This window comes from Gallinula chloropus, assembly GCF_964237585.1.
Source record: "Gallinula chloropus genome assembly, chromosome: 28".
NCBI classification, from domain to species: Eukaryota; Metazoa; Chordata; class Aves; order Gruiformes; family Rallidae; genus Gallinula; species Gallinula chloropus.
In genome coordinates, this window is record NC_140113.1 from 999,518 (window position 1) to 1,012,702 (window position 13,185).

At 49.1% G+C, this 13,185-nt stretch overlaps 1 protein-coding gene across 1 annotated transcript; it reads right to left on the reverse strand.

Moving 5' to 3' along the window:
* Positions 1-10,011: 10,011 nt before the first annotated feature.
* LOC311201702 (olfactory receptor 14A16-like) lies at positions 10,012-10,935 on the reverse strand (the record flags this gene model as incomplete). The annotated part of the gene is made up of 1 exon (XM_084276130.1): positions 10,012-10,935. One exon carries the CDS (start codon positions 10,933-10,935, stop codon positions 10,012-10,014), a length of 924 nt encoding a protein of 307 aa, XP_084132256.1.
* Between the last annotated feature and the right edge of the window lie 2,250 nt (positions 10,936-13,185).

Here is a 13,185-nt window from a genome sequence, read left to right on the forward strand (position 1 = left end):
CAAGGGTGGAAAGATGTTCCTGGCCTGAAACTTCCACGGGTGGCCAACATATAGATCCAGTACCCTTGGGGCTCAGGGCAATCCTATCCATGGGAACAGTCCTAACATTTCTTGATGTGATTTTCTGGTTCTACCAGTGTCCACATAACAAAATGCTAAATGTCCAGCCATAGATCCTCAGAAATTTTTGAGGCCTGAAACATCTTGCAGGCCTGAAACCTGCCAAGGTAGCCAACTAGCAGCCCCAGTAACCTTGTGGATCAGGGCTTTCAATGTGAATGGAAATGTCCTAACTCTGCCTGAAATAATTTTCCAGCTCTACCAACATCGACCATCAAAACTGCTAAAAACGTCCAGTAACAGATCCCAAGCAAAAGCTGTAAGGGTATGAAAGATGTTTCTGGCCTTTAATCTCCACCGGTAGCCTAATACCCACCAGGAACCTTGAAACTCAGGGCATTTCCTAGGCACAAGAATGGTCCTTATATTGCCTGATTTAATTTTCACTTCTACTAGTGTCCACCTTAGAACATAGTAAACATCCATCACTAGATGAAAAAAAAAAAAAAACCAAAAAATAAAAGGCTTAAAGAGGCTCCTGGCCTGAAACCTGCCAAGGTATCCCATTAGCAACACAGTACCCTTAGGGCTCAGGGCTTTCCTTACTAAGGGAATAGTCCTAAAATTGCCAGGGCCATTTAGGGCTCTACCGGCGTCCACCTTCGAACACGCTAAATGTCTAGTAATCGCTCCCAAACAAAAGTATAAAGGGCTTAAAAAGGTTCCTGGCATGAAAACTCCCCAGGCAGATTTCAAGCCCCTGGTAACTCCTGAACCCTGGCTCAGGGCTTTCATAGACAACGGAATGGTCAAAAAATTGCCTGACTTCTTCTGGCTTTCCCAGCAACCAACTTCAAAAGTGTTACACATCCAGCTATAGCTCCCAAACAAAAAGGTCAAGAAGTGAAATGTTTTCCTGTTCTGAAACCTGCCTAGGTAGCTCACTAGCAGTCCCAGCAACCTTGGGGCTCAAGGCTTTCCTTAGAACTGAAAGGTCCTATCAATGCCTGATGTCACTTTTGGGCTCTACCTGCATACACTTTCCAAATGCTAAACGAACAGCAATAGATCCTTAACAAAAGCTTTGAAGGATGACAGATGTTCCTGGCCTGAAACCTCCCCAGGTAGCCCACGAGCAGTCCCAATACCCTTAGGGCTCAGAGCTTTCACAGAAAGCAGAATCGTCCTAACAGTGTCTGACATCATTTTTGAGGTCTACCATCATCCAGATTAGAAACTGCAAAACATCCAACAATAAATTCCCTAAAAGAAAATCGAGAACATAAAGATCTTCCTGCCCTGAAACCTCACTAGGAAGCCCACTACCAGCTCGAGTTATACTTGGACTCAGGTCAGTCCTTATGAAGGGAATGGTTGTAACAGTGCCTGATGCCATTTTCAGGTTCTACCGGCATCCAACTTGGAAACTGATAAATGTTCAGCAATATCTCCCAAAGAAAAAGTGGTAGGGCTGAAAAAGTTCCTTGGAATGAAACCTTCCCAGGTAGCCAACTAGCAGACCCAGTAGCCTTGGGGCTCATGGCTTTAAAAGACAACAGGATGGTCTTAACAGTGTCTGATGTCATTTTCCAGCTCTACCAGCATCCAGCTCCATAACTGCTAAACCTCCAGCAATAAATCCCCCCACCAAAAAATTATCTGATGGCTGAAAGATGTTTCTGCCCTGAAACCACAGTACGTAGCCCACTTACAGTTCCAGTAACCTTGAGACTCAGGTCTGTCCTTAGCAAGATAAGGTCCTAACAGTGCCTAACATCTTTTTCAGGCTCTACCAGTATCCATCTTTGAAACTGCTAAACATCCAGTAATTGCTCACAAATAAAACACTCAAAGGATGAATGATGTTCCTGACCTGAAACCTGCTAGTAGACCACTAGCAGCCCCAGTGCCCTTGGGGATCAAAGCTTTCTTTGCCAAGGAAACATTCATAACAATCTGATGTCATTTCCTTGCTCTACCAGATTCCACCTTCAGAAATGCTAAACATCTAGCAATAGCTCCAAATCACAAGGTACAAGGGCCTAAAGGTCTTCTTGGGCAGAAACATCCCCAGGTAGCCCAAAAGATGCACCAGTTATGTTGGGGTTCAGGGCTTTTATAGATAGTGGAATGGTCATAACAATGCAAGACATCAGGTTTTAGCTCTACCAGCTTCTAATTTTGAAACTTCTAAACATCCAGCAATAGCTCCCAAACAAAAGTAGCGAGGGACTAGTAATCTTCCTGGCCTGAAACCTCCCAAGGTAGCACACTAGCAGGCCCAGTAATCTTGATGCTCAGGACTGTCATAGACAATGGAATCATACTAACAGTGCCTGACATCATTTTCTGGCTCTACCAGCAATCACCTTTGAACTTGCTAAAGGTACAGCAATACATCCCAAACAAAAGGTGAGAGCAATGAGAAATATCCATGGTCTAAAATGTCTCCAGGCAGGCCAGTAGAGACCCATTAACTTGGGGGTCAGGGCTTCCATAGCCATGGGAGTGGATATATTTCTGCCTGCTTTAAGAGTGTCCACCTTGGAAACTGCTAAATGAGCAGCAACATAACCCAAAGAAAAGGTGCAAGGGCAGAAAAAGGTTTCTGGTCTGAAATCTCTCCAGGAAGCACACTAGCAGGCCCATTAACTTAGGGCCTCAGGGCTTTCATTGCCAAGGGTTGGTCCTAAAAGTGCCTGGCATCATTGTCAGGCTCTACCAGCATTCACCTTTGAACATTCTAAATGTCCAGCAATATCCCCCAAACAAAGGATGTGAGGTCTGAAATATGTTCTTGACCAGAAATTTCAGCAGCTAGCCTGCTACGAGTTAAAATAACCTTGGGGCTCAAGGATTGCAGTGAAGAGGAATGCTCCTAACAGTGCCTGATGTTGTTTTTGGGCTCTACCAGCATCCATGTTCAAAACCAATAAATGTCCCATGATACATCCCTAAAGAAATATGCAAGAGCTTAAATGTGTTCCTGGTCAGAAACATCCCCAGCTAGACCACCCTTGAAACCTTTACTTTCCAAGGGAACAGTCCTAACAGTGCATGACATCATTTTCAGGTTACACCAGAATCCACCTTCAAAAGTGAAAAACATCCAGCAATAGTTCCAAAAAACTGTGTAAGGGCTGAAAGATATTATTGGCCTGAAACCTCCCAGGGTAACCCACTAGCATAACAGGTTACATTTGGTCTCAGGGCGTTCCAATACCACGTGAATGGTCCTAAAATTGATATCTCATTCTGGCTTTACCAGTGTCCATATTTGAAACTGTTAAATGCCTAGTCACAGGTCCCCACCAAAAATGTGATGGCCTAAAGATGTTCCTGGCCTGAATCCTCCCCAGGTAACCCACTAGCAGCATGAGTAACCTTAAGGCTCAAAATATTCTTAGCAAAAAGAACGACCTGATATCATTGCATAGTTCTACAGTCCTCCACCTTTAAAAATGGTAAACTGAAGCAATAACTTGGAAAAAAAAGGTGCGAAGGATGAAACATGTTCCTGTCCTGAAACCTCCTCATATAGACTACAGTGAGCTTGGGAATCAGGGTTTCCCTTGCCAAGGAAATGGTCCTAACAGTGCATGACTTCATTTTCAGGCTCTACCAGCATCTCTGTTCGAATATGCTAATCATCCAACAATTTCACTAAAATCAAAGTTGCAAGGGCTGAAAGATGTTACTGGCCTTAAACCTCCACAGTTATCCCACAAAACACCCCAAAACTAACAGGGAATAAATACAAGAAGAACAATCACTCTGGGGTAGGCATCTGAGCATGTGAGGCTGAGGATCTGAGGGATTGCAGAGAAGAACTGGTCAACAGCATTGCCCTTGCAGAGGGGTAGGGAACATGTACTGGCTGTGTGCAGCACAGCACTGGGAAACCCACTGCAGCTCCCATGTGTCTGCAAAGGGCAGGAGGAGGAAGTGGGGAATGAAGCTGCCCTTGGACATTTTCTGCCTCTTTGCATGAAGCCCTGTGCAAGGAGAACAAGGCAGTGAGAACTTGGGGCACTCTTCACTGAGCAAAACATTCTCATTGGAGACCCAAGGACTGCTTCTCCCTGTTCTATTAGACATTGGAAAGGTCCTTTTTGGGAGGTGCATTTCCTGCTGGCTGAGGGTGCCACTGGCTGTATGGAGCTCTGATGGGAGCTCTCCAGGTGTCAGTTTGTCCTGGCAGCAGCAGGTCTATCTTTTTTGATATCTAAGATTTTTTCTGGATGGTGGTTCCCACTTCCCCCATCTGCAGAGCAGATCTTTTTAGATTTGTTTATCCTGATTTTGTTCTTGGGAAACACGGAGAAATGCCCAAATGCTCAGAAAAATCACTTCCTTTCACAACGGGAAAGAGTTCCCTGCCAGTGCCTGCCTGGGGGTCCTGTCTCATGCAGAGACAAGGAAAGGTGATTCTCCTGCCCATCTCAGGTTTGATCAGGAGAAAGAACTTTGCTGGACAGAGGGATTTCTCCCCAGCTGAGGGAGGGAAAGTCAGAGATGAGATCATAGAGTGATCCCCATGAGGCCTGAGACACCAGGAGGGAGCTTAGAAGAACTGGTCTTCTCCTGCTGAGCTGGGCTAGGCTCCTAGGATTGGGGGAGCTCATGGCAACCTGGCAGCACTGCAGAGAGACAGCTCTGCCCAGGAGCAGCTCCTCTGCCCAGCACACAGGGCTGGGGACACTGCCTGGGGGCACCAAGGGGAGACCTGTGAGGCTGAGAGAGCTGATGGATGCTGAGAGCTCACTGGAGGAGAAATCTCCACAGCCTCTCCCTGATATGTCTGTGAGTGCAAGCCAATGCAGGTTCTGTTCCTGGAGGGATCTCCTAAAGCTGGGACATGGGGCAGTGTGTGGGGTCTGCCAGGAGGACAGGTTCTCTATAGGACCAGAAAGTGCTGCATGGAAGGGATGCCCTTCTGCCCCATCAGAGGGACAGGGCCAGACAGATTTCATCTCCTGGCATGGTTACAGAAGTGTGAAGCAGCGTGTGCACCCAGGGGTGCCCAGGGCTGTCGTTGTGAGCAGGGTCCCTGCGCCCCATGGGGCTGTGATCTGGAGTAGGGACTCTGCTGCTGCCAGGGTCAGCACTCAGCCTGCCTGGTGAGCTTTCCACAGGGATAGAGACAGCAGCTGTGGGTTAAAGGAGTGACTCAGGGAAGGGCAGTGTAAGGTCTTTCAGCTGTAAGATAAAGCTGCATGGGTTAGCTATACTCCCAGCTCCAGCTGATCCTTGAGTAATTCCAAAGGGACTTTGAAGAATAACATCAAGGAAGCATTTTCCTGCCAGGCAGAGTCTTTGCTTTGACTTTTCCTCTCCTGTGGGCTGTGCTGAGTGAGGATGATGAGAACTTATTTCTCCTCACAAGAATGTGCAATGAAAACTCAATTCTCATTAAGACATTTAAGAAAGGAGAGGTGGTGGGGTAGCCCTCTATGTATGGGATTGTATAGATTGTCTGGAGTTTAATGGGGGTGATGATAAGGTTGAGTACTTATGGGATAGAATTAGAGGGAAGGCCAGCAAGGTGGAAATCCTGGTGGGAGTCTTTTATAGACCACCCAACCAGGACAAAGAACTAGATGAAATATTCTTCAGCCAGCTGGGAGTAGCATCACCATCATTGGCCTTTCTTCTTGTGGGTGACTTCAACCTAGCAGATAACTCCTGGGTAGACAATGCAGCAGAGAGGGGTCAATCTAGAAGGTTCTTGGAGTGTGTGGGAGATAACTTCCTGATGCAGCTGGGTAGTGAGCCAACAAGGAAAGGTGCCCTGCTCGACCTGTTGCTCACAAACAGAGGACTTGTGGATGAGGTGACGGTTGGAGGCTGTCTTGGGCACAGTGATCATGAAATGATAGAGTTCTCAACTCTTGGAGAAGGAAGGAAGAGGGATGGCAGAAATACCACCCTGGACTTCTGGAGGGTGGACTTTGTCCTGTTGAGGAGCCTGGTGGATTGAATCCTGTAGAAGGAAGTATTGGAAGATAAAGGAGCTCAGGAAGGCTAGACGCTCCTCAAGAATGAGGTCCTGAAGGAGCAGAGGCAAGCCATCCCAGTGTGCTGAATTTCGAGTCGGGGGGAAGACGACTAGCCTGGCTGAACAGAGAGCTTTGGCTGGAACTCAGGAAGAAAAGGACAGAATATAATTGTTGTAAGAAAGGGCAGGTGACCCAGGAGGAGTACAGGGTTGAGGTGAGGTTATCCAGGAAAAAATAAGGAGGGCCAAAACCCAAAGAGAGCTCAATGTGGCCACTACTGTAAAAGATAACAGGAAGAAATTCTATAAATACATTAATTCTATAAATACATTAATAACATTTATTGGGTGTGGGGAGAACCATTGTAATGGAAGAGGAAGAAAAGGCTCAGGTACTTAATGCTTCTTTTGCCTCGGTCTTTAATAGTAAGACCAGTTGGTCTCCTGATTCCCAGAGCCCTGAGTGGGAAGATGAGGATGGGAAGTGGACCTGAGCCCTCATAGTCTCAGGATAATTTTTAGTGACCTGCTCTGTCACTTAGATCCCCACAAGTCAATGGGTCTGGATGGGATACACCCGAGGGTACTGAGGTTGCTGGTGGAAGTGCTCATCAAGCCATGTTCCCTTACTTACCGGCTGTCCTGGCTGACCAAGGTGGTTCTGCTTGACTGGAAGCTGGCACTTGTGACACCCACCTACAAGAAGGGACAGAGGGAGGACCTGCAGAACTAAAAGCCTGTCATCACAAAATCACAAGGTTGGAAAAGACCTTTGAAGATCATCAAGTCCAACCATTCCCATCCTATGCTAAACCATATCCCTAAGTACTTCATCAACTCTTTTTTTGAACACATCCAGGGATGGTGATTCAACCACCTCCCTGGGCAGCCTGTTCCAGGCCCTGACAACTCTTTCAGTAAAAAGTTTTTTTCTAATGTCCAATCTAAACCTTCCCTGGCACAGCTTGAGGCCATTTCCCCTTGTCCCAACTCCTGTTACTCAGGCGAAGAGACCATTGCCCACCTCTTTATAACCACCCTTGAGTTAGTTGTAGGTGTTGATAAGGTCTCCCCTCAGCCTCCTATTCTCCAAGCAAAACAGATCCAGCTCCCTCAGCCGCTCCTCATATGATTTGCCCTCCAGCCCCTTCCCCAGCCTGGTTGCCCTTCTCTGGACTCGCTCCAGGACCTCAATGTCCTTCTGATGGTGAGGAGCCCAGAACTGGAAACAGCATTCGAGGTGTGGCCTCACCAGTGCCCAGTACAGAGTCACAAGCACCTACTGGCCACCCTGGTTTTGATACAAGCCAGGATGCCATTGGCCTTCCTGGCTGCCTGGGCACACTGCTGGCTCATATTCAGCCTGCAGTCAACCAACACCCACAGGTCCTTCTCTTCCTGACAGCTCTCCAGCCAGTCTCCCCCAGCCTGTAGCTCTGCATGGGGTTGTTATATCCCATGTGCAACACTCTACACTTGGCCATGTTAAACTTCATCCCGTTGGTCTCAGCCCATTGGTCCAGTCTATTCAGATCCCTCTGAAGAGCCTCCCTACCCTCAGGCAGATCAACACTTCCTCCTCATTTAGTGTCGTCTGCAAACTTACTGAGGGAGCATTCAATCCCTTCATCTAGGTCACTGATAAAGATGTTGAATAAGACTGGACCCAGGACTGAGCCCTGGGGGTCGCCACTCGTGACCGGCCTCCAGCTGGATTTGGTTCCATTCACCACCACCCTTTGGGCCCGGCCATCCAGCCAGTTTTGAACCCAGCTGAGGTTCCACCTGCCCAGGCCAGTGGTAGCCAGTTTCTCAGTCAGAATGCTGTGAGAAACCATGCCAAAGGCTTTACTGAAGTCCAGGTAGACACATCCACAGCCTTCCCCTTGTCCATTAAGCGGGTCACCTTGTCATAGAAGGTGATCAGGTTAGTTTGACAGGATCTACCTTTTGTAAACCCATGTTGACTAGGCCTGATCCCCTGATCCACAGAATCACAGAATCACAAGTCTGGAAAAGACCTTTGAGATCAAGTCCAACCATTCCCGTCCTATGCTAAACCAGATCCCTAAGTACCTCATCTACCCTTTTTTTGAACACATCCAGGGAAGGTGATTCAGCCACATCCCTGGGTAGCATGTTCCAGGCCCTGACAACTCCTTCAGAAAAAAATATTTTTTAACATCTCATCTGACCCTCCCTGGTGCATCTTGAGGCCATTTCCCCTTGTCCTGTCACCTGTCACCTGGATGAAGAGGCCATCGCCCACCTCTCTACAACCTCCCTTCAGGTAGTTGTAGGTGGTGATAAGGTCTCCCCTCAGCCTCCTCTTCTCCATGCTAAACAGCCCCAGCTCCCTAAGCTGCTCCTCATATGATTTGCCCTCCAGCCCCTTCACCAGCCTGGTTGCCCTTCTCTGGACACGCTCCAGGACCTCAATGTCCTTCTTATGGTGAGGAGCCCAGAACTGGACACAGTACTTGAGATCATGATAAGGAAATGTCATTCTGAAGGTAGTGCTGTGGTGCAAAACACCACTCAGAGGAAGTGTGGATGGGCTTTGTTTCTGGGAACAGCCGGTGAGGAGGAAGAGACAGCAGAAGAGAGAGGAAAATCCTGGGGTGAGAATAAGGTGGGGAAGAGGACTGGGTGCCTGCAGGGAAATGGGCACAGGCGTGGGGCATTGTGGGATGGACTGTGGTGCAGACGTCAAAGGCTGTGGCCAGGCTAAAAAGGCCTGATAGAAATGAGGTCTTTGACCCCTTGGCTACAGCTGATATCCCTGACAAAGGGGCTTCAGAGGACACTCATGGCCATGGAGCATCATTGGCTCCTTGCACCCACCCCAGGGGACATCACCATGTGGCCTAACCCTGTCCTTTCCTTGGTGTCATACTCCCCAACTCCCATGGAAGAGCCTTGGGGCACACGTGAGGGTCAGGATCTCCCTGCCAAGGGGCTGCGGGGCAGCGCTTGGCATTTCTGCTTCATCAGACCAAGCCAGGGTGTCCTCAGCATCAGAGCTGCCTACACTGTGCCTGTGTATGTCCTCATGGCCTCCAGTTGTCTGCTCTAAGCAGCCCATGGGGGGGCTTTGTCAGTAATGGCTCCCAGTGGGGTCTGGTAATGCTTCAAGGTACTTTGGCCATTACTCCTGACTTGGACTTCTTCAGAGGTTTCTTGATATCTGGTATCTGAGGTCTCTGGACTCAGAAGAAAACACACCATGGGGCTCATTACTCAAACAGAAAGCCCTAACAAGCATGGCTCTTCCAGTCAATTTATTTAAGAAAAAAAAAAAAAGACTTGTATAACTAATTAGAGTGATGGAAATTTCAAAGGACTTTCACAATGGAGGATTTTTTCAAAGGAAAAAATGTTTCTGTCATATCTCAGATCATGGAAGAAAGTTCAGCAGCATGCTGCAATGAGTGCTGGTCCAGAGGTCTCCTAAGGAGATCTGGACAGGCAGGAAAAGCAGTCTCTTGAGATCCAACCCTGCATGGAGAACCTTGCTCTTCCCCAAGACCAGCAGGTCCCTCACTGGCCTCCTGGGACTCACAAGACTTTTCCTGGCATCATCTGTGCTCACAGGCACAGACAGATTTCTCTGACAACAAACAGCAGTTAAACATGACACAGTTTAATAACCATGAAATCTCTCTCCTCAGCTGCCTGCTATGGTCAAGCAGCGTGTGAAGGGGGTCAGCTCTCAGAGGAGATTCTCTCCCAGAACAGTTTTAATCAGATACATAGAAAGGTCACTTATCAACACACTGAACCTGTGACAGAACAGTTCATTAGACTGCTGAAAGATGGCACGTTTCCAACTCTGAATCTCAAAGGAGAAACCAGAGGGCTGAGCAGCATCTGAATGACCAAAGACCAAGTGGAGGTGGGAACCTGTGATCAAAACAAAAGCCAGTGGTATGCAGAAGATGAGCAGTTGCTACTTAGGAACATCCAGTCATCAGTTTCAACATGGAATCCTTGAGCTCCTGATTCCTCATGCTGTAGATGAGGGGGTTCACTGCTGGTGGAACCACTGAGTAAAGACATGCCACTACCGGGTCCAGAAAAAGTGAGGAGATGGAGGGGGGCTTCAGGTTGGAGAACACACCAGTGCTGAGAAATAGGGAGACCACGGCCAGGTGAGGGAGGCAGGTGGCAAAGGCTTTGTGTCGTCCCTGCTGCGAGGGGATCCTCAGCACAGCCCTGAAGATCTGCACATAGGACACCACAATGAACACAAAACAGCCAAAAGCTAAACAGACACTGACCATGATGACTCCAGTTTCCCTGAGGTAGGCATCTGAGCAGGAGAGCTTGAGGATCTGGGGGATTTCACAGAAGAACTGGTCAACAGCATTGCCCTTGCACAGGGGGAGTGAAAATGTACTGGTTGTGTGAAGCACAGCATTGAGAAACCCACAGCCCCAGGCAGCTGCTGCCATGTGGACACAAGCTCTGCTGCCCAGGAGGGTCCCGTAGTGCAGGGGGTGGCAGATGGCAACGTAGCGGTCATAGGCCATGACAGTGAGAACACAGAGCTCTGTGGAGATCAAAAACAGAAAGAAAAAGAGTTGAGCCACACATCCTGTATAGGAAATGGCCCTGGTGTCCCACAAGGAATTGGCCATGGATTTGGGAACAGTGATAGATATGCAGCCAATGTCAGTAACAGAGAGGTTGAGGAGGAAGAAGTACATGGGGGTGTGGAGGTGGTGGTCACAGGCTATGGTGATGATGATGAGGACATTGCCCAAGAGAGCAGCCAGGTAGATGCCCAAGAAGAGGCAGAAGTGCAGGAGCTGCAGCTCCCGTGTGTCTGCAAAGGACAGGAGGAGGAACTCAGTGATGGAGCTACTGTTGGACATCTGCTGCCATTAAGTGTGGAGACCTGTTCAAGGAGGAAAATGCAGTGAGCAGTTAGGGAACTCATCTTTCAGGAAAACCTCTTCCAATTAACATTGACTCTCTGTATTCAGTACTTTCGGCAGGTCCCTTTGGGGAGCTCTGCTTTGTGCTGGCTTGAGTGTGCCACTGCTGGGAGGAGGGTCAGCTGTGGGCTCTCAAGAGCTTGGTCCTGCCTGGCAGCAGTAAGTAAATAGAAGGATGGTGTGATCTCAGACTAAATCCCCGTGGGTAGGAATGAGCTTTGCAGCACTGTCACTCCAGTTTCACTTGAGGGCAGAGATGATCTTTGAAACTACAGAAGTGAGGGTCAGCTCAGTGCCAGCCCCACCACTGGATATGCCCAGAGCCCCAGGCAACAGTGGGACAAAGGCAGCAAGAACATGAGGGGAAACAGCGAGAAATGCTCCTGCCAAGGCTGGAAGGAGAGGGACAGACAGACAGGCACTCAGGAGTTTCTCCTCACTGGGTGTTAGGCTGCCAAGGACAAGACTCAGCTTAAAATCATGGAACTCTATGTGCAGAGTCTGAGCCAGATGGCAGAAACCTGGGGATCACTGTGGTAAACTGTCTGCACTTCAGGGAATGTCAGGGAGGTACCAAATCCCCACTGCCAGGGCATTTCAGGGAATAGCTCCTTCTCCTTCCCTGACAATGTCCCTGCTGACTGGAGCTGTCCCTGCAGCTGCTTCTCTTTGCCCATGTCACCTCCTGCTCTGTTCTCGCAGACCTCATCCCACCTGCCCTGTGCTCAGCTCTGCTCTGCAGACCTCTCCTGGCATCAGGGCACTGCCCCAGGGAACCTCTGTGTGTGCAGGGCTCAGGTGAAGCTCCTATGGCTTAATGCGAATCGGGTTTTCACTGGATATTCTTGTGAGGAGAAGTTCTCATCCACCACAGTCAGCACAGCCCACAGCAGAGGAAAGGTCAAGGCAGAGACTCTACCTACAGGAAAATGTTTCCTTGATGTTGTTCTTCAAAGTCCCTTTGGAATTTGTCAGGGATCAGCTGGAGCTGGGAGAAGACAAGACCCATGCAGCACATCATTACTGCAGAACGACCTTATGCTCCTTCCCTGGGTCACTCCTTGAACCCACAGCTGCTGTCGCTGTCCCTGTGGAAAGCTCACCAGGCAGGCTGAGTGCTGACCCTGGCAGCAGCAGAGTCCCTGCCCCAGTACACAGGGACCTTGCTCACAAGGTCAGCCCTGGGCACCCCTGGGTACACACGCTGCTTCACACCTCTGCAGCCATGCCCAGGAGAAGACAGCTGTCCTGCCCTGTCCCTCTGATTCGGCAGAAGGCCATTTCTTTCCATGCAGCACCTTCTGGTCCTATAGAGAACCTGTCCTCCTGACAGACCCCACATACAGTCCCAAGTCCCAGCTTTAGGAGATCCCTCCAGGAACAGAACCTGCATTGCCCTGCACCCACAGACATACCAGGCAGGGTGCTGTGGAGATTTCTCCTCCAGTGAGCTCTCAGCATCCATCAGCTCTCTCAGCCTCACAGGTCTCCCCTTGGTGCCTACAGGCAGTGTCCCCAGCCCTGTGTTCTGTCTCTCTGCAGTGCTGCAGTGTTTTATGAGCTCCCACTGTCCCAGGAGCCCAGCTCAGCTCATAGTAGAGGAGCACATGAAGGCTTCATGTGCTCCATCCTCTCTGGGCTCCTTCAAGGTGTCCCTGGAGCTCCAAGGAACTAACTTGGAAAGATAATGAAGTCCTATCTGACGTTCCCTCCCTTGTCTGGGGAGAAATCCTTCTGTCCACCATAGTCCTTTCTCCTGCTCAAACAAGAACTGTTAAGAAGAGTTAACTTTCCTTGTCTTCCCATGAAACAGGACCCCCAGGCAGGGACAGGGAGAGGTCTCTTTCTCCCTGTGAAAGGAAGAGAGTCAGACACATCACTCCAGACCCCTCCTCCTTGCACTCCAGCCCTGGGGATTGAAGGGGATGAAGCTCTGGCCTCCATCTGTCTCAAACCCACCGATGCTGGTCTCTTACTCCAGTCCTGGTGGGCACAAATAGACACCTTCTGTCTGGGAGCTGCTCTTGCCAGCTTCCATGGGAAATTACTGGGGGTTTAGAAAAGTTTGTAAGATCCCCTTCTCCATGAGAGTAGACTTCATCTGACTGAAAATGTATGTCACCCCCATTTGAGCATAACCAAATCTGAAGACCAGGAATGACTCTTTGGGAGCCCATGAGAAGGACT